Source organism: Hyperolius riggenbachi, chromosome 1, assembly GCF_040937935.1.
Source record: "Hyperolius riggenbachi isolate aHypRig1 chromosome 1, aHypRig1.pri, whole genome shotgun sequence".
Taxonomy (NCBI): Eukaryota; Metazoa; Chordata; class Amphibia; order Anura; family Hyperoliidae; genus Hyperolius; species Hyperolius riggenbachi.
Genome location: NC_090646.1, coordinates 690,356,308 through 690,383,239, shown reverse-complemented (window position 1 = coordinate 690,383,239; position 26,932 = coordinate 690,356,308). Strand labels below are relative to the sequence as shown.

General features: G+C 48.8%; 1 protein-coding gene and 2 non-coding genes across 3 annotated transcripts in view; 2 read left to right on the top strand and 1 right to left on the bottom strand.

The window, feature by feature from the left end:
• Window positions 1-26,932, top strand: part of LOC137544753 (myosin-IIIb-like) — a 418,671-nt gene that overhangs the window by 326,192 nt on the left and 65,547 nt on the right. The window contains exons 21-22 of the mRNA XM_068265847.1: window positions 24,533-24,580; window positions 24,656-24,747. Coding sequence (XP_068121948.1) covers window positions 24,533-24,580; window positions 24,656-24,747 — 140 coding nt within the window. The remainder of the gene's footprint in view (window positions 1-24,532; window positions 24,581-24,655; window positions 24,748-26,932) is intronic.
• On the bottom strand, window positions 16,919-16,991 carry TRNAN-AUU (transfer RNA asparagine (anticodon AUU)). Its single transcript has one exon. It is a non-coding gene; the product is annotated as a tRNA-Asn (tRNA).
• Window positions 23,987-24,059, top strand: TRNAN-AUU (transfer RNA asparagine (anticodon AUU)). The gene has a single exon. It is a non-coding gene; the product is annotated as a tRNA-Asn (tRNA).

The following is a 26,932-nucleotide window of genomic DNA, read 5'->3' as shown; positions in this document are numbered from 1 at the left end:
ATGAGTGTAAGTATAAGTCAGGTGTGCCCACTGTGCCTCAGAGATACGGGAGTGGCAGCACGCCCTCCCAGATGAGTGTAAGTATAAGTCAGGGGTGCCCACTGTGCCTCAGAGATATGGGAGTGGCAGCACGATCTCCCAGATGAGTGTAAGTATAAGTCAGGTGTGCCCACTGTGCCTCAGAGATACGGAAGTGGCAGCACGCCCTCCCAGATGAGTGTAAGTATAAGTCAGGGGTGCCCACTGTGCCTCAGAGATACGGGAGTGGCAGCACGATCTCCCAGATGAGTGTAAGGCCCAGTGCACACCAAAACCGCTAGCAGATCTGTAAAACGCTGGAGGTTTTTGGAGCAGATTTCAGAGTGATTCTAGACATGTTTAGAGAGGTTTCCTAAACATGCCTGGCGTTTTTTGGAGCGTTTTTGTGCTGCAGATTTCATATATTGTTACAGTAAAGGTGTTACTGAACAGCTTCTGTAACAAAACGCCTGGAAAACCGCTCTGATGTGGCGTTTTTCAGAGCGGTTGGAGCTTTTGCTATACTTTACATTGAGGCAGAAACGCTTCTGCAAACCGCAAAAGTGCTGCAGGAGCCACGTTTGTGGTTTGCTAAAATCCTCAAACCGCTGGTGTGCACCATCCCATTGAAATACATTAGCCAAGCGTTTTCACTGGTGGAAGTGGTTTGGAAAACGCTACGAAAACCGCTCGGTGTGCACCAGGCCTGAGTATAAGTCGGGGGGGCACACATTTTCAGCTCGTGAGTTTATATGTAGTTTAGTTACAAGGTCAGCAGCCAAACCACAAACGCATAAACACAATGAAAGAGAAGCGCTGATGCCATTTTATATTGCAGGGAGATACAATAATCAATAGCTCATTAGAAAGAGAGAAATAATAATTGTTATATCCAGGTAATATTTAATCAATAACTCTAGTGTGTATAAATATACACCACGTTCCAAATAATGATCTATTTTACTCAGATTTTCCTGAATAGTTGATGCAAGTGGCAGTCAGCATCATTTTGAGTCATCAGCCATTAGAGCACGAGCCCTGTTCCAAATTATTACACACAACAGAGCTTCAAACTATTTTATAGGTAATAAAGAACTGAAAATGGTCATTTGTTAAATGTGCAGCATTAGGAGGTCATATTTACTGGAATAATACTATTTCAACCAAAAACATCTTAACAGGTCAAGTAACCTGAACATCGGACCCCATTATCTGATAGCAGCTTCACAATTCTTGCATCCATTGAACGTGTGAGTTTTTGGAGAGTGTCTGCCTGAATTTCTTTGCACAATGTCAGAATAGCCTCTCAGAGCTGCTGTTTGGATGTAAACTGCCTCCCACTCTCATAGGTCTTTTGTTTGAGGTTTCTCCAAAGGTTCTCAGTAGGACTGAGGTCAGGGGAGGATGGGGACCGCATCATGAGTTGCTTTCCTTTTATGCCAATAGCAGCCAATGACGCAGAGGTAATCCTTGCAGCATGACATGGTACATTATCCTGCATGAAGATGATTTTATCATGGAAGATACAGTCCTTCTTTTTGTACTGTAGAAGGAAGTGGTCAGTGAGAAGCTCCCCATAGTTTTCATTTTCGCACCTTTGGGGATCCTAAAGGGGCCAAACAGCTCTCTTCCCATGATTCCAGCTCAAACATGACTCCACCACCTCCTTGCTGACCTTGCACCCTTGTTGGGAACTGGTGGCTACTAACCAACCATCCACCACTCCATCCATCTGGACCATGAAGAGTTGCACGGCACTTCTCAGTAAACAAGACTGTTTGAAACTTAGTTTTCTTGTAGTTCTGGGCCCACTGCAGCTGTTTCTGCTTGTGAGTTTAGGTTAGGGATGATTGAATAGAAGGTTAATGCACTGAAATGCTCTGGAGAATCCTACACTTGGATGTTTGTGGGACTCTGGAGGCACCAGCAGCTTCATATATGTGTTTTCTGCTTTGTAATGGCATTTTAGCAGCTGTTCTCTTAATCTGATATATTTCTGTAGCAGAACCTTTCCTCATTTTGCTTTTATCTGCACAAACCTGTGTGTGCTCTGAGTCAGCCACAAATCTTTTAACAGTACAATGATCCTGCATACGTTTTTGTGAAATATAAAGGTTTTCATACCTTGTCCAAGACATTCAACTATTTCACACTTTTGGGCAGCAGAGTGATCATATTTCTTTCTCATGTTGGTTAAAAAATGGTGGCCTGCTTAACCTCCCTGGCGGTGCATTTCTGTCTGGAATTAGGAGTCAAAAGTGGTACATTTTTTCCCATGAATTTTAGGCCTCCAATTCTTAAGTCATAACTTACCAAAATATGTCCGAATAAAAGTTTGGTAGAATCAGAATCATGACAGAGTCCTGCCCGGAATTGTTTTTGGCACAATACATATAGCTCAGGAAGAAGACGTGGATAGAGACATTTATAGATAGCAGCAAACAGCAGAGGCATCAGTTCACAATACATTCTGCATATACCGGTAAATAAAAGACTAGAACACAAATTTGTTGAATTAATTACATTTATGAATAAACTGAACAAATTGTGAAACTGTGCAAATAAGGCAGGCAGAGAGCAGTTAAAATCCAGGAAAAGGATGGTGCAGGCGGCAAACAGAGAGTAGTCAAAATCCAGGAAGAGGTCAGTGCAGGCGGCAGGCAGAAAGTAGACAAAATCCAGGCAAAGGAAGGCGCAGGCGGCAGGCAGAGAGTAGTCAAAACCCAGGCAGAGGTCGGGGCAGGCAGAGGGTAGTAAAAATCCAGGAAGAGGTCAGCGCAGGCGGCAGGCAGAGAGTAGTCAAAATCCAGGCAGAGGTTGGTGCAGGCAGCAGGCAGAGAGTAGTCAAATGCAGGCAGCCATCAGTGCAAGCAGCAGGCAGAGAGTAGTCAAAATCCAGGCAGTCATTGGTTAACAGTAAAGCAGAAGTATGTAGCTCAGAAACAGTTGGGAACCAAATGGCTATATTGTCTTTCTGTGCTTCCAAATAAGCTTATCCGCCATGGCAGTCAGGTGACACGGGGAGAGATCAAATTACAACTTGTGATTAGAGACAAATGAGGAATTAGTCAAGCTAAACTCTCTATATACATGCAGGCTGTGTGTGTGTATATGTATGTATGTATATGTATATACAGGTCATTCTCAAAAAATTAGCTGAAAACTAAAGTAGTTCAAGCCTTTTATTGTTTTAATATTGATGATTTTGGCATACAGCTCATAAAAACCCAAATTTCCTATCTCAAAAAATTAGCATATTTCATCCGACCAATAAAAGAAAAGTGTTTTTAAAACAAAAAAGTCAACCTGTGGGTGAAAGAAGCAGGGGGAGCTTGTCATCAGAAACAGCTGGTGGCAGTGTCCGGCGCTATGTATCGCCACCTATGTACAGCCAGCCAACATGCCCTTCAACATCAGCTGCTGACACCACCATAGTGCCATCACCCCAGGGGGGCTCAGCGGTTTGGAAATGTTTTAGTGTCTGCCTTAGGTCAGAGCAATGCCATTTGTTCTCTCTGCCTCCAAAAATTGAGCCGTGGAAAGGCCTTGGCACATGGAGAAAAGGCACAAACAGCTATGGGAAGAACACCTGAGGAAAAGCAGTACACAAAAGAAAAGCAGCACACAAAAGAAAAGCCACCCTCCTTCTCCTCTTCCTCCTTCAGGTGCATCATCTTCAGCCGCTTTCTCCCTTGCACCTTCACAGCCACCCTCCTCCACTCCGCCTCTCACCTTGAGCGCTTCCTGCTCCTCTGCCCACAGCAGTCAGGTGTCTGTGAAGGAAATCTTTGAGCGGAAGAAGCCAATTTCTGCCAGTCACCCCCTCGCCCGGCATCTCACAGCTGGCTTGGTGGAACTGTTAGCTTGCCAGCTGTTACCATACCAGCTGGTGGACTCTGAGGCCTTCTGTAAGTTTGTGGCCATTGGGACACCACAGTGGAAGATACCAGGCCACAATTATTTCTCTAAAAAAAGGCGATACCCAAACTGTACCATGAAGTTGAAAGGCAAGGGGTGTCATCTCTGGCACACAGCGTTGGGTCAAGGGTCCATCTGACCACGGATGCCTGATCTGCCAAGCACGATCAGGGCAGGTACATTACCTACACAGCCCATTGGGTGAAGCTGGTGACCGCTGGCAAGCTGGGAGTACATGGCTGTGCAATGGACCAACTTGTGACACCTCCATGGCTTGCAGGCTGGCCTCCTGTCACCTCCATTCCTCCTGCTACATCCTCTTTGCTGTCATCATCCTCCTCCTCCTTGGCTGAGTGGCAGTTCAACTTTACTGGTGCTGTGATCTCCTCTCCAGCTACACAGCACCATCTCCCCAGGGCCTATGCTGCATGCCAGGTACGACGGTGTCACACCATCTTAGACATGTCTTGCCTCAAAACGGAGTCACACTGGAGCAGCTCTCCTGGCTGCTCATAACAAACAGGTGGATCAGTGGCTGACCCCGCACCACCTGGAGATCGGCAACGTGGAGTGTGACGACGACGACGACAGCGATCTCATTTCCGCTTTGAATTTGGGAAAGTTGACGCATGTACCCTGCATGGCACATGTGCTCAATCTCATAATTCAGAGATTTGTGTCGAAGTACCCAGGCTTAGAGGACGCCCTGAAGCAGGCCAGGAAGTTGTGTGGGCATTTCAGGCGGTCTTACACGGCCATAGCACACTTTGCCGATATAGAAACAAGTTGCCGGTGAGACGCATGATTTGCGATAGCCCGACTCGATGGAATTCGACCCTCCTTATGTTCTCTTGCCTGCTACAACAGAAGAAAAACGTCACCCAGTATCTTTACAACTACAGTAGAAGAACATACTCTGGGGAGATGGGTATGTTCTGGCCCAAGAACTGGACACTCGTGCGAAATGCCTGCAGGCTCATGCGGCCGTTTGAGGAGGTGACAAACATGGTGAGTCGCAGTGAAGGCGCCATCAGCGACTTGATCCCGTACACTTTCTTCCTGGAGCGTGCCATGCGTAGAGTGGTGGATCAAGCTGTGGAGGAGCGTGAACAGGAACAGTTACAGGAGGAAGAGTTGTGGGATCAATTCTCATCTAAACAAGATGTTTCCTCAACACCTGCGGCAGCACAGAGGGGGGAGGAGGAGGAGAAGTTGTGTGGGGAAGAGAAGTCAGACTCAGATGATGAGGAAGGTGTTTTTTTGGAGGAGAAGGAGGAGAGGGCGGAACAACAACCGCAGCAGGCGTCGCAGGGGGCTTGTGCTGCTCAACATTCCCGTGGTATTGTTCGTGGCTGGGAGGAGGCAGAGAACTTACCTGACATCACTGAGGAAGAGCAAGAGGAGATGGGGGTAGTACGTCTGCATCCAAATTTGTGCAGATGGCGTCTTTCATGCTGTCCAGCCTGTTGAGGGACCCCCGTATAAAAAAACTCAAGGGGAATGAGCTATACTGGGTGTCCACGCTACTAGACCCTTGGTACAGGCACAAAGTGGCGGAGATGTTTCCAAATCACCAGAAGGCAGAAAGGATGCTGCACTTGCAGAACAAGCTGGCAACTATGCTTTACAGTGCGTTTAAGGGTGATGTCACAGCACAACGCAATAAAGGTACCACTGCCAGTAATCCTTCTCCCATGTCAACGCAGACAAGGACAGGACGTTCCAGCGATCTCATGGTGATGTCGTAATTTTCATGAAGGAGTCCGCACACAAGCCGTAGAAGCAATAAACGTGAAGTATTTATTCTCCCATCACATACATGTGCAGACACGGTCTGACCTGCTTAGGTCAGAGCTAAGCAGGTCAGACCGTGTCTGCACATGTATGTGATGGGAGAATAAATACTTCACGTTTATTGCTTCTACGGCTTGTGTGCGGACTCCTTCATGAAAATTACTTGCACATTGCCTGGGGGTCCAGCACCAGCCTACCTACCGACGTGTGTGCGATCCTTGTATTCTTTAGTCCAATGCCTCGCCTTAGCCCTTTCAGATCCACCCTCCACCAACGCCTGGACCGGCAGGTAGCCGACTACCTGGCCTTGAGTGTGGATGTAAGCAGCGATGATGAACTCTTGGACTACTGGGTGCGCAGGCTTGACTAGTGTTGGGCGAACACCTGGATGTTCGGGTTCGCGAACGTTCGCCGAACATGGCCGCGATGTTCGGGTGTTCGCGCCGAACTCCGAACATAATGGAAGTCAATAGGGACCCGAACTTTCGTGCTTTCTAAAGCTTCCTTACATGCTACATACCCCAAATTTGCAGGGTATGTGCACCTTGGGAGTGGGTACAAGAGGAAAAAAAATATTTGAAAAAGAGCTTATAGTTTTTGAGAAAATTGATTGTAAAGTTTCAAAGGAAAAACTGTCTTTTAAATGCGGAAAATGTCATGTTTCTTTGCACAGGTAACATGCTTTTTGTCGCCATGCAGTCATAAATGTAATACAGATAAGAGGTTCCAGGAAAAGGGACCGGTAACGCTAGCCCAGCACCAGCAGCAGCACACGTGATGGAACAGGAGGAGGGCGGCGCAGGTGGAGAAGGCCACGCTTTGAGACACAACCCAGGCCTTGCATGAGCGTGCGGATAGCAATGCTTTTTGCCGCCATGCAGTCATAAATGTAATACAGATAAGAGGTTCCGTAACAAGGGACCGGCAACGCTAACCCAGCAGCAGCACAAGTGATGGAACAGGAGGAGAAGGCCACGCTTTTTGAGACGCAACCCAGGCCTTGCATGAGGACAAAAAGCGTGCGGATATAGCAATGCTTTTTGCCGCCATGCAGTCATAAATGTAATACAGATGAGAGGTTCCGTAAAAAGGGACCGGCAACGCTAACCCAGCAGCAGCACACGTGATGGAACAGGAGGAGGCGCAGGAGGAGAAGGCCACGCTTTGAGACACAACAACCCAGGCCTTGCATGAGGACAAGAAGCGTGTGGATAGCAATGCATTTTGCCGCCATGCAGTCATAAATAGGGATCGGCAATGCTAACCCAGCAGCAGCAGCAGCACACGTGATGGAACAGGAGAAGGCCACGCTTTTTGAGACACAACAACCCAGGCCTTGCATGAGGACAAAAAGCGTGCGGATATAGCAATGCTTTGTGCCGCCATGCAGTCATAAATGTAATACAAATAAGAGGTTCCGTAACAAGGGACCGGCAAGCTAACCCAGCAGCAGCACACGTGATGGAACAGGAGGAGGCGCAGGAGGAGAAGGTCACGCTTTTTGAGACACAACAACCCAGGCCTTGCATGAGGACAAGAAGCGGTGCGGATAGCAATTTGCATTTTGTCGCCATGCAGTCATAAATGTAATACAGATGAGAGGTTCAATAAACAGGGACCGGAAACGCTAACCCATCACAGATGTTCATTGTTCATGTTACTTGGTTGGGGTCCTGGAGTGTTGCGTAGTCGTTTCCAATCCAGGATTGATTCATTTTAATTTGAGTCAGACGGTCTGCATTTTCTGTGGAGAGGCGGATACGCCGATCTGTGACGATGCCTCCGGCAGCACTGAAACAGCGTTCAGACATAACGCTGGCTGCTGGGCAAGCCAGCACCTCTATTGCGTACATTGCCAGTTCGTGCCAGGTGTCTAGCTTCGATACCCAATAGTTGAAGGGTGCAGATGGATTGTTCAACACAGCTATGCCATCTGACATGTAGTCCTTGACCATCTTCTCCAGGCGATCGGTGTTGGAGGTGGATGTGCACGCTTGCTGTTCTGTGGGCTGCTGCATGGGTGTCAGAAAATTTTCCCACTCCAAGCACACTGCCGATACCATTCCCTTTTGGGCACTAGCTGCGGCTTGTGTTGTTTGCTGCCCTCCTGGTCGTCCTGGGTTTGCGGAAGTCAGTCTGTCAGCGTACAACTGGCTAGAGGAGGGGGAGGATGTCAATCTCCTCTCTAAAGTCTCCACAAGGGCCTGCTGGTATTCTTCCATTTTGACCTTTCTGACTCTTTCTTCAAGCAGTTTTGGAACATTGTGTTTGTACCATGGATCCAGAAGGGTATAAACCCAGTAATTGGTGTTGTCCTGAATGCGCACAATGCGTGGGTCGCGTTCAATGCAGTCTAGCATGAATTGAGCCATGTGTGCCAGAGTCCTGCCAGAACCATCATCATCCTCTTGTGGGCGTTGTGATTGTTGTGATGCATCATAGTCGTCACCTTCTTCCTGGTCTGCTTCTGCTGACCATTCGCGCTGAATTGTGGAAGTCCAACGTGCACCGCTCTGGCCCTCGTCAGTGGTGGCATGAAATTCCTGCTCCAACTCCAGCTGTTCCTCCTCCTCTTCTTCGTCATAGCTGCTGGGGCCAGCGTTTCCTGAGGCAGATGGCCTGATGTTGGTACCATCACGCTGATCGTTTTCTCCTTCAGATTCCCCCAGTTGCATCATGACAGCTGTTTCCTTGATTTTCAACATTGACCTCTTCAGTAAACACAGCAGTGGTATGGTAATGCTGACTGAAGAGTTGTCACTGCTCACAAGCAACGTGAATTGCTCAAAATTTTGGAGGACTTGGCAGAGGTCCAACATGTTGGCCCAATCGGATCCACAGAAGCTTGGCAGCTGTTCGGATGCGCCTCGGTACTGCGCCGTCATGTACTGGACCACTGCACTCTTCTGCTCGCAAAAGCAGGCTAGCATGTGCAGCGTAGAATTCCAGCGTGTAGGGACATCACACAGCAAGCGATGGTGGGGGAGATTGAAGCGCTCCTGCATCTTGGCGAGTGCCCCCGAAGCAGTACTGGAATTTCTACAATGTTTGGCCACTCGTCGCACCTTCAACAGAAGATCGGCCACGCCTGGGTATGTCTTCAGGAACCGCTGAACTACTAGGTTCATCACGTGCACCAGGCAAGGGATGTGTGTCAGCTTAGCCAACCTTAAAGCGCGAATGAGATTACTCCCATTATCACACACAACCATGCCCGGTTTCAGGTCCAGCGGTGCCAGCCACAAATCCGTCTGTTCCTTTATTCCCCTCCAAATTTCCTCCCCTGTGTGCTGCTTATCCCCAAGGCAGATCAGCTTCAGCAACGCTTGCTGACGCATGCCAACAGCTGTGCTGCACTGCTTCCACGATCCTACTGCTGCTGGGTTAGCGTTTCCGGATGAGGTACAGCTTTGAGATGCGTTGGAGGAGAAGCAGTCAGAGAGGTAGGTGCTGCTGTTGTTATCCAGTGGGAGGGACGGCGGTGCAGCTGTTTGCGGCGTGGGCAACACCCGCGCCGTAGCAGGTGAGGAATCGCTGCCAGGCTCCACAGGGTTCACCCAGTGCACGGTAAGGGAGATGTATCGACCCTGGCCGAACGCACTCGTCCAGGTGTCGGTGGTGAGGTGAACCTTGCAGGCAATGGCATTCTTCAAGCTTCGGGTTATTTTGCTGACCACGTGCTCATGCAACTCAGGCACTGCAGAGCGCGCAAAGTGGTAGCGGCTGGGAACCACGTAACGTGGGATGGCCACTGACATCATGCCCTTGAAGCTGTTTGTCTCCACCACTCGATATGGCAGCATTTCGCAGGCCAGAAGCTTGGCTATGCTGGCTGTTACTGCCACGGCCCGGGGGTCATTTGCTGGAAATTTCCTCTTGCGCTCAAACATCTCCGAGACAGACAACTGAACCGTAGGGCTGCACACTGAAGGGCTGTTGGTTGTTGTGTTTGATGAACACTGGGAGACCTCAAGAGCACTAGTCCGGAAAGTGACAGTGTCAGCGTCGTCTGATGTTTGTGAATGTTGTGAACCACGCAATGGCTGGGCTACTGCTGCTGCTGAGGCGGGTCTGGTGGTGAGTCTGGTGACCCCAAGGGAGGCAGTGTTGCTGGTACCCTGTCCTGCCGCGTTTGCCCACAGAGTGGGATGTTTGGATAGCATGTGGCGGCTCATGCTGGTGGTGGAGAGGTTGTTAATACTTTTCCCCCTGCTCAGGCGGGTCTTGCACACCTTGCAAATCGCCATGGTACCATCCTCAGTGCAGTCTTCAAAGAAAGCCCAGACTTTGGAGCACCTGCCTTGCTGGCGATTTCTGTTTGCGCCTCTTTTGCGTCTCAAAGGAACTTCCACGCTTGTGGTGCCTGAAATTTCTCGCCGCCTACCTTGTGGCACAAGGCGAACTCGTGCAGCAGTGGGTTCTTCAACAGACTCATCTGTGCTGCTACGACGGCTATGTTCTCCTTCACATACAAAATCTGGGTCTGTGTCCACATTGTCCATACCCTCCTCTTCCATCTCCTCAAACTCGTCATATGTCATTGTGGGGGGCCGCCGCCGTGGAGTAGAGCTCCCCAGAACAACCTCTGCGCAGCTCACTCCAACGTCGTCTTCCAGATCTTCTCGGCCGACCTCCTGCAATTGCAACCCCTCCTGCCCAACTTGCTCTGGCATTTGGGTTTCAAAGTCCTCGGACTCACCTTGTATTTCAGTGCGCGGTGCATTTCCCACAGTTAATGGTTGTGAATCCGGGCACAACATTTCTTGCTGTTCTATTGACCTTTCAAAGGTGTAAGTTTGTTGGGCTGGGAATAGCTCCTGCGAATACCCCATTGTGTCCTGAGGTAATTCTTCGGACTGGTTATCTGGCAGTTGTGTGCGTGGTGTCGCTGCCGGTTGTGTCAGCTTTGTGCCCACTGGCTACTTGTAACTGGCTGAGGACTCGGACCTCGTGCGTGATGTGCTGGTGCTGCTTAACCCACTGCTGGACGCTTGAGAGGTCATCCAAGTAATTATCTGGTCCTGTTCTTTTGGATTTGTGAGGGTTGTTGTCCTGGACAACATGGGCGGTATTGAGTGGGTTTTCTTCGGTGCTCCCCTGTGGCCTGTACGTGAACCATCAGTGGAAACACCTCTTCCCTTGCCCCTCCCTCTTTCACCGGATTTCTTCCTCATTTCACTTATCCTTAAAGTACACGCTGACTGGCAGCAGTACAGTGGCAGTACAGAAATGCTATACAGTGGTGGGTGAGCGGTGTACCACTATTCCCAGCAGCGACACAGAGCACAATGCTATACAGTGGCGGGTGAGCGGTGTACTACTGTTCCCAGCAGACACAGAGTAGCAGTAAACACAATGCTATATAGTGCTGGGTGAGCGGTGTACACAGAGTGGCAGTAAACACAATGCTATATAGTGTGGGTGAGCGAGCGGTGTACTACTGTTCCCAGCAGAGAGTCAGAGCACAATGCTATACAGTGGTGGGTGAGTGGTGTACCACTATTCCCAGCAGCGACACAGAGCACAATGCTATACAGTGGTGGGTGAGCGGTGTACCACTATTCCCAGCAGCGACACAGAGTGGCAGTAAACACAATGCTATACAGTGCTGGGTGAGCGGTGTACACAGAGTGGCAGTAAACACAATGCTATATAGTGTGGGTGAGCGAGCGGTGTACTACTGTTCCCAGCAGCGACACAGAGCACAATACTATACAGTGGTGGGTGAGCGGTGTACCACTATTCCCAGCAGCGACACAGAGTGGCAGTAAACACAATGCTATACAGTGGTGGGTGAGCGGTGTACACAGAGTGGCAGTAAACACAATGCTATATAGTGTGGGTGAGCGGTGTACTACTGTTCCCAGCAGCGACACAATGACTGGGGGGGGACCCTGGCTAGCCTGGCTGGAGAGAGAACTACCCTGCCTGCCTACCCAAAGCTAAACCCACAGACAAATGGCGGAGAAATGACGTGGTTCGGGTATTTATTTACCCGAACCACGAGACCCGTTCGGCCAATCAGAGCGCGTTCGGGTCCGAACCACGTGACCTGTTCGGCCAATTACAGCGCTAGCCGAACGTTCGGGGAACGTTCGGCCATGCGCTCTTAGTTCGGCCATGTGGCCGAACGGTTTGGCCGAACACCACCAGGTGTTCGGCCGAACTCGAACATCACCCGAACAGGGTGATGTTCTGCAGAACCCGAACAGTGGCGAACACTGTTCGCCCAACACTAGGCTTGATCTGTGGCCAGAGCTGTCCCAATTTGCCATCCAACTTCTGTCTTGCCCTGCCTCAAGCATCCTGTCAGAAAGGACCTTCAGTGCAGCTGGAGGCATTGTCACTGAGAAGAGAAGTCACCTAAGTCACAACAGTGTTCAGTACCTCACCTTTATCAAAATGAATGAGGCATGGATCCTGGAGGTCTACTGCCCGCCCAAGAATAAGTCAGTCCCCACACACAGCATCTCTGCCTGCAGGCCGCTTGACTGCCTTCTCCGCCACCACCAGGACTCCAGACGGATTCCTGAATTTTTAAGGCCTCTGTAATAAGTTTCCTGGTGCATGTACATGCCTGCCTAATTTTTCTGGCTGCCCTGCAGCTGCAACAACAAAACAAAAGGCATGTACATGTGCCAATTCCCCTTCGTGATCGTTACCTTGCTGCGGTGAAGGGGCTTGCGTATCACAATGAAGCAATGACCGCCGGCTATATGAGTGTCTCGGGGGGCACACCCAAGATAATAAGGTTGTTGCTTCATTGTGGTCAGACCAAATTTGATCAGCTGGACAGTCACTGTTGTTCTATCACTGAGCTACCACAACCCGGCGACCATATGAGCTGGAAAACCGCCACGGCCTACACTCTGGCCATGGTGCACACCAGTCCAGCACGGCCGTCACTACACAAACAGCTGTTTGCGGTGCGTTACACAGTGAGTTTGGTGTGTCAGTGTGAAGCAGTACCTTAATTACACTACCTAATTGATGTATACACATGCAAGATGTTTGAAAGCACTTTAGGCCTGTCATTTAGCATTCAATGTGATTTCTGCCCTTAAACCGCTGCTTTGCGTCACATCCAGATTTTTCCCCGGGACTTTTGGCATGTATCCCACTCCGCCATGCCCCCCTCCAGGTGTTAGACCCCTTGAAACATCTTTTCCATCACTTTTGTGGCCAGCATAAATGTTTCTAGTTTTCAAAGTTCGCATCCCCATTGAAGTCTATTGCGGTTCGCGAAAGTTCGTGCGAACCGAACTTTTGCGGAAGTTCGCGTTCGATGTTTGCAAACTGAAAATCGGAGGTTCGAGCCATCTCTAGAAATGACATAGGTGTCTCCCAAAAGATATGATGATGTACAAGAGACATTATTGTGGAAAAAAAAAATTTCTCAGCTTTTATTTACATTTGAGCAAAAAGTGTCCAGTCCAAAATTATTCATACCCTTCTCAATAATCAATAGAAAAGTGTAAGGAATGAAGGGGCAGCTACGGCGAACAGCACCGCCGCCACAGCTGCCTCCGTGCCCCTGCCCGTTCCTCTGGTGTCTAGGACGCCGAGGATGGGACTGTCATTGTCTCATAGGGTCGCTGTCTCGCGCGGGCACGCGCACAGACAGGACCTTTATGCGGGGAGGAGGCGCGTCAGCTGACCTGCTGGTCGGCTGACGTCAGAGGAGACTCACGGCGCCCCGGATTGGCTGATTGCAGGGGGCGTGCCTGTGGGGGTCTCCTCGCTTCATAAGCCTCCAGCCTTCAGTGTTTCCCTGTCTGCTGTCATGAATACATTTGTGTTAGCGCTCAGACCTTAGACTAGACCCAGGTGTTGAAACCAAGACTAGGAATATTGTTTATTATTGATTACCTGTGTATGATTCTGGCTCAACCTCTGGCTTTGCTATTTCTTAACGTTTCTGTACTTCTGCCTATCTGACTAGTTGCTGAACTCTGCCTGAATACTGATTACTCTTTTGCCTCATGATTCTGTACTGTATTACCTCTCTGTTGCTAATCCTTGCCTGTCTGACCACTCTACTCACCAGTGGGCCCTAGCCACTGGTGAGGTGCCTTATACCCGCCAGCTCCACTGGTCGAGTGTTGCCTGGTGACTGATAGTACCTTCCCAGCTCCTCCGGGAAGGTTCAGCCAAATCTATTTAAAGTCACCTATTAGACCTTTCCAGTCCCTCTGGAAAGATCTGTGAGGTTATTTGTCTGTACTATTACTATTGGTCTATTACCAGCTCCCCTGGTATAGACCTGCATTACTATGTTCTGTACTCTCTCTGTTAGGACCTTCTCCAGCTCCTCTGGGAAGGTTTGATCTATTATATACAGTCAGCGTACTGATAGTACCTTACCAGCTCCCCTGGTAAGGTCTCACAAAACTATTAAAGTTACGGTTGCACCAAACACTACTCACTCAGTCTGTGTTAGCTATACTGGCATTATTGGTGATTCTGCAGATCACCTAATAATCTGGTATAGTGTCTGTATTATTGGTGATTCTGCAGATCACCACATAATCAGACGTCTGAGTTATAACACCCAACCGTTACAAAAAGCCTTTATTGGCTATTACAGCAGTCAAACGCTTCCTAGAATTGCAGACCAGGTTTTTGCAGTTTTCTACAAGTATTTTGCCCATTCATCTCTAGCAATGAGCTCCAAATCTTTCAGGTTGGAGGATCTTTTTCCCATCTCCCTGATCACCACCATGTGTGACAGCGGGGATGGTGTTCTTTGGGTTGAAGGCTTCTTTTCATGCCAAATGAAGGAAACATCATTGTGACCAAACAATTCAATTTTTATTTCATCTGACCATAACACAGAAGACCAAAAGTCTTCTTCTTTGACCAGATGAGAAGTGGCATCCTCCTTGGTCTGCATGCATGGAACCCAGCAGTGTGCTGTGTCTGTTGGATTGTCTGCTCTGTGATATTGCCACCAGCAGAGCCCAGATTCACCAGGATGGCCTTGCTGGTGATCTTTGGATTCTTTTTCACCTCTCTCACTATGCTCCTGGCCAGCACAGGTGTCACTTTTGGCTTCTGACCACGTCCTCTGAGATTTTTCACAGTGCAGAAAATCTTGTATTTTTAATAATACTTTGCACTGTAGCCACTGGAACTGGAAAACATTTAGAAATGGCCTTGTAGCCCTTTCCTGACTTGTGAGCAGCCACAATGTGCAGCTGCAGGTCCTCACTGAGCTGCTTTGTCTTAGCCATGACTGTCCACAAACCAACTGCAAAGAGCTGCTGTTTTTCACCTATTGAGTTGATTAAAACAGCTGTTTCCAATTAATCAGGGTAATTAGGATGCGTTAGAGCAGCTTGGACTATTTGGAATGGTATATAACTTTGGATTTTCCCACAGACTGTAACAGTTTGTGAAGGGTACTGGACTGGACACTTTTTGCTCAAATGTAAATAAAAAGTGAACAATGTTTTTTCCCCACAATAATGCCTCTTGTACATTGTCATATTATCTTTTGGGAGACACCTACGTCATTTCCCTTCAAAATATTACTTGCTGGTTAAATAAAAGTAACTTTAAGTCAAAATTTGCCAGAGGTATGAATAATTATGGGCAGCCCTGTATGTTGTATGATAAGCAAATACAATTTTTCATATAAAATCCTATACTGAGTGCTCGGATTCATTTCAAGGTACACCGTCAATCTATAATTACTGTTATAGAGGGTTCAAACCCCGCTATGCCGGATTTATATGATAGCAACGCTTTAAGGGCTGGTCCTTTACTGAGTTAGCAATCATGCAAAAGGCAAGAATCGCTCAGGTTTTTGACAAGGATGCTGCTTATCTGTGTTTTCCCACACAACTGCTTTTACAAACTACAGATAAACGTCCTCTCACCCTAAAATTCATATTTCTCCATATTTCATCGGGTTTTTTTTCAGCAACACTTTACAGGATCATACTCATGTTTCATATGTATGAATTCATAACGCCTTGCTGAATGCACAATGCACTTCCTGCTAGGACTTATGTGCACTGAGAAATCACTACCCCATTTTGAAGGGGGGCTAGAGTTTCCGCCTCTGGCAAGGAGGGCATCAGCTCTTATGTTAGCTCCTCCCATGAGGATGAGGTCTTTAAGAGTCTGTGTATGATGTGTGCTGAGAAAGTCGCATCACATCTGGTTTCCGATCGATTTTACGTTCACTTCTATGGAAAACCGATTGGAAAATCAATTGGAAATCAGATTGGACATGTTGGAAATAATCGATCTGAACAGAAAAGTATGGAATTATCTTATTTCACTCATATTACTTAGATATATTCACTCTCATACTTCTTTCATGTCACAATCAGTCAGGCTTCAAGAGATTTCCAGCTGTGACCATTAGTGATGGGCAGGCATGATCGGAATCAGCAAATTTCGTTCCGCCGGAATTCACGGATTCCTTCAATGTTAAATTCCGTACCAATAAAATTCCGCCGGATTTCTATAAGTTCCACGGGATTTCGGATTCCGTCGGAAATTTTGTAAAAAATCTCTCTCCCTCCATCCATCCTCTTATATCATCCAGTAGGGAATTGCAGTTTTTCAAAACAGCTTATATTCCATAGCTGGGATTAGAACCCAGGACACAGTGTGTAGTAGGTATCTGTCTTAAGGTGCGTACACACATGCGACTATAGTCGTTTGTAACGATCGTTCCCCGATCATTACCAACGACGATCGTTACAAAAAACGAACCACCGACTATTAAGGCAAACGACGAACGAGCCAAATCGCTACAAAAGAAAGTTCTGTCTCGGCGGATTTTTTCCAACGACGATCGTTTGCAAAAGTAGTACATCGTTGGAAACGGTCGTTCGTACTAGGCTTGACATGCGCATTTCACTATTTCTCTGTGAAACTTCTCATTTTTATGCGCAGGCGCAATAGTTGCTTTACGTGATGTAACGTCCGTTCTAACGATCAGATCGTTACACACCTTTTAAAACTAACTTTACTTAGGTCGTTCTTTCATCAATTAAAAGTTCGTTCGTCGTTCTCAACCAACCATCGTTGTCGCATGTGTGTACGTAGCATAACCCACTAGACCATGAACCACACTACATGCTAAAGCTGGCCTAGCATAAACCATACTACCATTATGATCAATTCAATAGAAAAAGTGTGTAGTAGGTATCTGTTTTACAAAACACAAAGCCATCCCTGGGTGGGCTTGAACCACCAACCTTTTGGTTAATAGCCAAATGCACGATCAATTGTGCCACAGAGACTAGCTGTTGCTGCTACATAATTTTATGGAGATGTATGTGTGTCTTTTGGAGGGAGGAAGTAAGTCTGCTCCAAGAAGTTTAACGCCACTTTTACCTACAACAAAGCATTCCCTGTGTGGCAGCAGAGTGGAGTAGTGGAAGTGTGCTGGGCCCATAACCCAGAGGTTGATGGAATGAAACCATCCTCTGCTAGGCATGTGTCAGGGGCCTGAACGGAAAAACAGGGTTTGACCACAGTTTGCAGTATACAGACACTGGAACCAGGAATTAAGGTGCAAAAATAATGTTTTATTGCAAATGCAATCATACATACAAGCGTGAATGTAAATACCATACCACATATGCACAGCACACAATATATACACAAATAACCCGGGAAGCAGTGACAAAATATATATATAACACCTAACTATCTAACTATCTATTTACAAACGGTGTGCACGAGATATATATGTACAAGCAATGATATACAACAACGCGGTATCAAAAGGAGCAGGCAAAGACAGGTCAAAACGGAATAAAGTCAGCAACAGGTAATCAGATACATACAAGGTACAGAGGAGTAAGCATAAGCAGAGTCAGGACAAGCAGAGGTTCAGTAGCAGATAATCAGATCACAGGGCAGGGTACAAGAAACCAGGTATCAGGAACAGGGGTGACCAGAGACTCAGACCTGTAACAAGGAAGTTCTGGCAATGACTTGCAGGAAGAGGCAGACTTACATAGTCCATGTAACAGGAAGCAGCTGGTGGTAGTTGATCAGAGACACATTAGAGGCCTCTGCAGGCCATACAAAGAACTGCAAGTCCTTAGATGTAATGATAAGCCACCTGCTGGTGGATAGTGGAAGTCCAGGGCAGTCCAACTCAATACCACCACCAGCAGGCAGGAGATGATACAGTATGAATCGTAACAGTACCCCCCCCTGAAGGAGCGGCCTCAGGACGCTCCACAGTGTCTTTAGAAAATGTCCACCAGGGTCCCACAAGAGGGCAGACAACCCAAACATTGACCAGGTGGGTCGCAGAGGCCAAGCTTGGGAGGGCAGGGAGGGAAAACACTTTAAAAACTTGGTCTTTGGATGTTGTAACATAAGCTGTAAACGTCCAGGCAGGATGGCAAGTTGGATAAAAGACTGTACAACATCAGGCAGGACCCAAAAAGCAGCAACAAATACAGGAGGCAGTAAAAGGCAAACCTGGGTGGGCAGGGAGGGAAATAATGCCAACCAAATCCAGACCAGCATCTTTTGGACAGAGAGCAATGTAGAAAACAGGATCTCAGGAAACTGGAGGATATCAGACAAGGCATCAGGCTGGACCGGAGACTGGCAGGCATAAGGCTTGGCAGGAGACTGGACAGGACCATTAGGCTGAGCAGGAGACTGACAGGTATCATCAGGCTTGACAGGATCTTCAGACTGAGCAGGTGACTGGACAGGATCATCAGTCTGAGCAGAAGGCTGGACAGGATCATCAGTCTGAGCAGAAGGCTGGACAGGATCATCAGGCTGAGCAGAAGGCTGGACAGGATCATCAGGCTGAGCAGAAGGCTGGACAGGATCATCAGGCTGAGCAGAAGGCTGGACAGGATCATCAGGCTGAGCAGAAGGCTGGACAGGATCATCAGGCTGAGCAGAAGGCTGGACAGGATCATCAGGCTGAGCAGAAGGCTGGACAGGATCATCAGGCTGAGCAGAAGGCTGGACAGGATCATCAGGCTGAGCAGAAGGCTGGACAGGATCATCAGGCTGAGCAGAAGGCTGGACAGGATCATCAGTCTGAGCAGAAGGCTGGACAGGATCATCAGTCTGAGCAGAAGGCTGGACAGGATCATCAGGCTGAGCAGAAGGCTGGACAGGATCAGGCTGAACGGGAAACTGGCAGGCACCAACAGGCTTGGCAGGAGACTGGCAGGCATCATCAGGCTGAGCAGGAAACTGGACAGAAAGAGGCTGAACAGCAGACTGGACAGGATCATCAGTCTTGGCAGGAAAATGAGCAAGATCAGGCTGAACAGGAGACTGGCAGGTACCAACAGGCTTGGCAGGAAACTGGCATGCATCATCAGGCTGAGGAGGAGACTGGACAGGATCAGAGTGGACAACAGGTTGGCAGGTCTCAGACAGAGCAGGAAACTGGCAGACATCAGGCGCTGCAGCAGGCTTGGTACCAACAGGGCAGACAGCAGTCTTGGAAGCATCAGGGGCGTTGATAACAGGAGTCTCTAGTGGCTGGGCAACAGCAAAAGTCTGTGAAGGCTGGGCAGCAGCAGAAATCTGTGGAGGCTGGGCAGCAGCAGAAGTCTGTGGAGACTGGGCAGCAGCAGAAGTCTGTGGAGACTGGGCAGCAGCAGACATCTGTGGAGGCTGGGCAGCAGCAGACATCTGTGGAGGCTGGGCAGCAGCAGACATCTGTGGAGGCTGGGCAGCAGCAGACATCTGTGGAGGCTGGGCAGCAGCAGACATCTGTGGAGGCTGGGCAGCAGCAGACATCTGTGGAGGCTGGGCAGCAGCAGACATCTGTGGAGGCTGGGCAGCAGCAGACATCTGTGGAGGCTGGGCAGCAGCAGACATCTGTGGAGGCTGGGCAGCAGCAGACATCTGTGGAGGCTGGGCAGCAGCAGACATCTGTGGAGGCTGGGCAGCAGCAGACATCTGTGGAGGCTGGGCAGCAGCAGACATCTGTGGAGGCTGGGCAGCAGCAGAAATCTGTGGAGGCTGGGCAGCAGCAGAAATCTGTGGAGGCTGGGCAGCAGCAAAAGTCTGTGGAGACTGGGCAGCAGCAAAAGTCTGTGGAGACTGGGCAGCAGCAAAAGTCTGTGGAGACTGGGCAGCAGCAAAAGTCTGTGGAGGCTGGGCAGCAGCAAAAGTCTGTGGAGGCTGGGCAGCAGCAAAAGTCTGTGGAGGCTGGGCAGCAGCAAAAGTCTGTGGAGGCTGGGCAGCAGCAGAAGTCTGTGGAGGCTGGGCAGCAGCAGAAGTCTGTGGAGGCTGGGCAGCAGCAGAAGTCTGTGGAGGCTGGGCAGCAGCAGAAGTCTGTGGAGGCTGGGCAGCAGCAGAAGTCTGTGGAGGCTGGGCAGCAGCAGAAGTCTGTGGAGACTGGGCAGCAGCAGAAGTCTGTGGAGGCTGGGCAGCAGCAGAAGTCTGTGGAGACTGGGCAGCAGCAAAAGTCTGTGGAGACTGGGCAGCAGCAAAAGTCTGTGACGGCTGGGCAGCAGATTGCATAACATCAGGTGAAACAGAAGGCAGGAAAACTTCAGGCAGGTTAACAGGTTGGGAAACTTCAGACAGGGCAACAGGCTCAGTAGTTTCAGGCAGGGCAACAGACTGCATAACTTCATGGATCTGGACCTTTGGCTTAGTACTTGGCTGGGCCGTTGGCTGAGCGCATGGCTGAACCGTTGGCTGAGCGCTTGACTGGACCTTTGGCTGAGACCCTGATACAGTTTGTGCGAGTTGGCACTGAGACTGTGCGGACTGGGCCTGTGCGAGCTGGAACTGAAACTGAGTGGGCAGGATACTAGATTGAAATTCTGTAGGCTGTATGCCGTTTTCTGTAGACTGGATGCAAAACTCTCCAGACTGTGAGCAGGATTCTGCAGGCTGTTTTGAAGTCTCTGTAGGTTGGAAGTGAGGTTCTGCAGACTGAGCACAAGGCTCTGCAGATGGAGGCAAAGTCTCTGCAGGCTGGAGGTAAGGCTCTGTAGACAAACACACGGCTGGACTGGATTCTGGAGCATACCAAGTCTGCAAGAGCTGTGAGAGGAAGGCAAGAGTTTGTATAACAGGTGTCACCGAAACATTAACCAGAGGCTGCATCAGACAGGAGTTGGATGGAGGCTGCACAGGAGGTGAGATGACTGGAGGCTGCACAGGAGGTGAGATGACTGGAGGCTGCACAGGAGGTGAGATGACTGGAGGCTGCACAGGAGGTGAGATGACTGGAGGCTGCACAGGAGGTGAGATGACTGGAGGCTGCACAGGAGGTGAGATGACTGGAGGCTGCACAGGAGGTGAGATGACTGGAGGCTGCACAGGAGGTGAGATGACTGGAGGCTGCACAGGAGGTGAGATGACTGGAGGCTGCACAGGAGGTGAGATGACTGGAGGCTGCACAGGAGGTGAGATGACTGGAGTAATGGAAGCTGTAGGAAAGTATTTGCGTCTAGTCCTGGTGATCACTCTGGAAACTGGAGCAACAGCAGGCTTATTAGATGTAGCTGGATACTGCCAGGACCAGGGTGTGGACCTGATAGCGGTTTGCAAGGGTGCTGATTTTACAGGTTTTTTAACTATTGCGGGTTCTGAGTTCTGGACACAAGAAGAGATACATGGAGAATGAGCAGAAGGAGGAGAGTGGAAACAGGAAGAAAGGATTTCACGCCAGGCAGTAATCAACATAGAAGCAAATTCACGCTTACAGAGCTTATGCAGCATCAATGACTCAGTTGCACGAACACAGGCAGACACATACAATTCCCCCTTCTCAAAGTAAGATTCATAAAACCCTTGTTCGTCTCTCTTTAAATAACCATACAAGTGATCAATCTGATCAGAGTTAAAAATGAAATCAAATTGTTTTGTAATGGGTGATTGGCATTTAAGCTGTTTAGTGGCTGTGGACTGAGGATTCTGAATGTGACGGACATTCGGAGGGTTAACTGAAGAATTTATTACTTGCAGGACTTCTAAATAGGCAGCAATTAAGGCAGAAGCGGATTCATACTTGCAAAGCCTATGCGCAATCAATGTCTCAGTTGCACGTATACAGGCAGACACAAAACCTTCACTTTTGTCACAGTAATACTTAATAAATCCTTCCCTATCCTTTCTCAGAAAATCAAACAAATCATCAATCAGTTCAGAGTCAAAAATAAAATTAAATTCTTCTTTGCTGGGAGACTGACTTTGCAGCTGTTTAACTGCAGTGGACTGGGAGTGAGTGGCATTCAGAGGGTTAACAGGAGGTGTGCATAATAACAAGATTTCTGAATATGCATTGATCAAAGCATGGGCTGACTCAGGCTTACATTTTCTGTCAGACAACAGATTCTCGACTGCACATTTACACCCCCTTACAAACTCAAAGCTTTGTCTTTTATAGAATTCAAAAAAGGCATTTCTGTCTCTCTTTAAATAATTGAAATACATGTTCACTTGTTCTGAGGTAAAATCAACCTGAACTGGATTCACAACAGGTGAGGTAAGGGTTGTGGAACCTGCAGAAATAATCTTCTGCCAAGCGTTTAACAGAAGGGAGGCTTTCCCATACTTGCATATTCCCTGAGTGATCAGGGACTGGAGGGAATCTATGCAAGCCTGCACGCTCTGTTTACCTTTGTTTGAGTAATGATCAAGAAAATATTCCCTGTCATCCTCAAACAAGTTAATCAGAGCTTCTATGGCATAATTGTCAAAAGGTGGATCATAATCACTGACTATACCTTGGTCAGAATCAGGTTGCATGCAAATATTTGTCATTTTGGGGTATGCAAGATTATTCCAGATCCTGGCTAAACTTTCAATATCTTGTGTACGAATTATTCCTAATTTGACATAACTATATGTCTGGCTAATCATCTGCTGCAATTCAGCTTTAGAGAAATCAGCAAAAACTGCACGACACTCAGCTTCATCCTCATCAGCAAGCAATGCATAATAATCAATTTGTTGCAGATCCATTTTTGGACAGAACAGCCAGGTATCAGTGTGCAGTATAGCTGCAGTGGTCAGTGTATATATGGCCAGAACTTACTGTCAGGGGCCTGAACGGAAAAACAGGGTTTGACCACAGTTTGCAGTATACAGACACTGGAACCAGGAATTAAGGTGCAAAAATAATGTTTTATTGCAAATGCAATCATACATACAAGCGTGAATGTAAATACCATACCACATATGCACAGCACACAATATATACACAAATAACCCGGGAAGCAGTGACAAAATATATATATAACACCTAACTATCTAACTATCTATTTACAAATGGTGTGCACAAGATATATATGTACAAGCAATGATATACAACAACGCGGTATCAAAAGGAGCAGGCAAAGACAGGTCAAAACGGAATAAAGTCAGCAACAGGTAATCAGATACATACAAGGTACAGAGGAGTAAGCATAAGCAGAGTCAGGACAAGCAGAGGTTCAGTAGCAGATAAACAGATCACAGGGCAGGGTACAAGAAACCAGGTATCAGGAACAGGGGTGACCAGAGACTCAGACCTGTAACAAGGAAGTTCTGGCAATGACTTGCAGGAAGAGGCAGACTTATATAGTCCATGTAACAGGAAGCAGCTGGTGGTAGTTGATCAGAGACACATTAGAGGCCTCTGCAGGCCATACAAAGAACTGCAAGTCCTTAGATGCAATGATAAGCCACCTGCTGGTGGATAGTGGAAGTCCAGGGCAGTCCAACTCAATACCACCACCAGCAGGCAGGAGATGATACAGTATGAATCGTAACAGCATGATTTCATTTTTGCACCTCGCTTTATCGCATGGGCAAAACGGTTTCCATAGCCCTGTAAGAGAAAGTGTAATAAGGGCCCTGCCGTAACATACATAGTAGTGTAACAATATGGGGAAGCTTCTCTGTTTGCTGTTTTTTTTTTGTTTGTTTGTTTTTAAGTGTGGTGTCACAGTTCACTCATCTCTTCAACTACAAGAAAGGCCCAGGAGTAGTCTTAGCTACCGTAATATCTATGTTACAGCAGGGCCCTTATTACACTTTCTCTTACAGGGCTATGGAAACAGTTTTGCCCATGCAATAAAGCGAGGTGCAAAAATGAAATCATGCCTAGCAGAGGATGGTTTCGATCTATCAACCTCTGTGTTATGGGCCCAGCACACTTCCGCTGCACCACTCTGCTGCCTCAAAGGGAATGCTTTGTTGTAGGTAAAAGTGGCATTAAACTTCTTGGAGCAGACTGACTTTCTCCCTCCAGAAGACACACATACATCCCCATAAAATTATGTAGCAGCAACTGCTAGTCTCTGTGGCACAATTGATCGTGCATTTGGCTATTAACCAAAAGGTTGGTGGTTCAAGCCCACCCAGGGATGGCTTTGTGTTTTGTAAAACAGATACCTGCTACACACTTTTTCTATTGAATTGATCATAATGGTAGTATGGTTTATGCTAGGCCAGCTTTAGCATGTAGTGTGGGTCATGGTCTAGTGGGTAAGACAGATACCTACTACACACTGAGTTCAGGGTTCTAATCCCAGCTATGGTATGTAAGCTGTTTTGAAAAACTGCAATTCCCTACTGGATGATATAAGAAGGAGGAGGAGGGGTCCCCAGACTTCCAGCTGTGACCATTAGTGACTGGTGATGACCCCAGACCTCCAGGTGGTGGCACGGATGTGAGGATTGGTATGTGATTAATCTATGAGAAGCTGGAATTCTGACATTGGAACTTGTGCCATGGAAGAATGGACCTCTTGTTTTTTCTGTATTACATTAGACTGTAAGCTCATGGGGCAGGCTGCTGTATTTATGGTTAATGATTCTGGTGTTTGTGGTTCTTCTGCAGTTGCCTGACCATCCTGCAGAGGGCACAGCTGAGTGGCTGGCAGTGTGGGTAAGTGTGGCTAATGATAGTTAAACCTAGAAATGCTGAATTTTCATTAAAAAGCAATTTCTCTTCACCTTCCAGGAAGTTGCGTCTCTTCTTCAAGTACTGGCACCAGGAAGAGCTGACCCAGCATCTGCTGCTCCTCCACCAGAGGGCCACCAAGATCCAGACCTGTAAGTAGTACCGCAGGATGTGCTCTACAGGGTCTAGCCAGGGGTGTGAGAGGCGTGGCCTGATATGGGGAGGAGGAGCCTGTGTCGTGTGCTGCACATGTCCTCCCTTCTCCAGACCCTTAATTAGTACCGCAGGATGTGCTCTACAGGACCTAGCCAGGGATGTGAGAGGCGTGGCCTGATATAAGGGGAGGAGGAGCCTGTGTCATGTGCTGCACATGTCCTCCCTTCTCCAGACCTGTAAGTAGTACCGCAGGATGTGCTCTACAGGGTCTGTCCAGGGTTGTGAGAGGTGTGGCCTGATATGAGGGGAGGAGCCTGTGTCGTGTGCTGCACATGTCCACCCTTCTCCAGACCTGTAAGTAGTACCGCAGGATGTGCTCTACAGGGTCTGTCCAGGGATGTGAGAGGCGTGGCCTGATATGGGAAGGAGGAGCCTGTGTCGTGTGCTGCACATGTCCACCCTTCTCCAGACCTGTAAGTAGTACCGCAGGATGTGCTCTACAGGGTCTAGCCAGGGATGAAAGGTGTGGCCTGATATGGGGAGGAGGAGCCTGTGTCATGTGCTGCACATGTCCACCCTTCTCCAGACCTGTAAGTAGTACCGCAGGATGTGCTCTACAGGATCTGTCCAGGGATGTGAGAGGTGTGGCCTGATATGAGGGGAGGAGGAGCCTGTGTCGTGTGCTGCACATGTCCACCCTTCTCCAGACCTGTAAGTAGTACCGCAGGATGTGCTCTACAGGGTCTGTCCAGGGATGTGAGAGGCGTGGCCTGATGGTATGAGGGGAGGAGGAGCCTGTGTCGTGTGCTGCACATGTCCACCCTTCTCCAGACCTGTAAGTAGTACCGCAGGATGTGCTCTACAGGGGCTGTCCAGGAATGTGAGAGGTGTGGCCTGATATGAGGGGAGGAGGAGCCTGTGTCATGTGCTGCACATGTCCACCCTTCTCCAGACCTGTAAGTAGTAACGCAGGATGTGCTCTACAGGGTCTGTCCAGGGATGTGAGAGGTGTGGCCTGATATGAGGGGAGGAGGAGCCTGTGTCGTGTGCTGCACATGTCCTCCCTTCTCCAGACCTGTAAGTAGTACCGCAGGATGTGCTCTACAGGGTCTGTCCAGGGATGAGAGAGGTGTGGCCTGATATGAGGGGAGGAGGAGCCTGTGTCGTGTGCTGCACATGTCCACCCTTCTCCAGACCTGTAAGTAGTACCGCAGGATGTGCTCTACAGGGTCTAGCCAGGGATGTGAGAGGTGTGGCCTGATATAAGGGGAGGAGGAGCCTGTGTCGTGTGCTGCACATGTCCACCCTTCTCCAGACCTGTAAGTAGTACCGCAGGATGTGCTCTACAGGGTCTATCCAGGGATGTAAGAGGCGTGGCCTGATATGGGGAGGAGGAGCCTGTGTCGTGTGCTGCACATGTCCACCCTTCTCCAGACCTGTAAGTAGTACCGCAGGATGTGCTCTACAGGGTCTGTCCAGGGATGTGAGAGGCGTGGCCTGATATGAGGGGAGGAGGAGCCTGTGTCATGTGCTGCACATGTCCACCCTTCTCCAGACCTGTAAGTAGTACCGCAGGATGTGCTCTACAGGGTCTGTCCAGGGTTGTGAGAGGTGTGGCCTGATATGAGGGGAGGAGCCTGTGTCGTGTGCTGCACATGTCCACCCTTCTCCAGACCTGTAAGTAGTACCGCAGGATGTGCTCTACAGGGTCTGTCCAGGGATGTGAGAGGCGTGGCCTGATATGGGAAGGAGGAGCCTGTGTCGTGTGCTGCACATGTCCACCCTTCTCCAGACCTGTAAGTAGTACCGCAGGATGTGCTCTACAGGGTCTAGCCAGGGATGAAAGGTGTGGCCTGATATGGGGAGGAGGAGCCTGTGTCATGTGCTGCACATGTCCACCCTTCTCCAGACCTGTAAGTAGTACCGCAGGATGTGCTCTACAGGATCTGTCCAGGGATGTGAGAGGTGTGGCCTGATATGAGGGGAGGAGGAGCCTGTGTCGTGTGCTGCACATGTCCACCCTTCTCCAGACCTGTAAGTAGTACCGCAGGATGTGCTCTACAGGGTCTGTCCAGGGATGTGAGAGGCGTGGCCTGATGGTATGAGGGGAGGAGGAGCCTGTGTCGTGTGCTGCACATGTCCACCCTTCTCCAGACCTGTAAGTAGTACCGCAGGATGTGC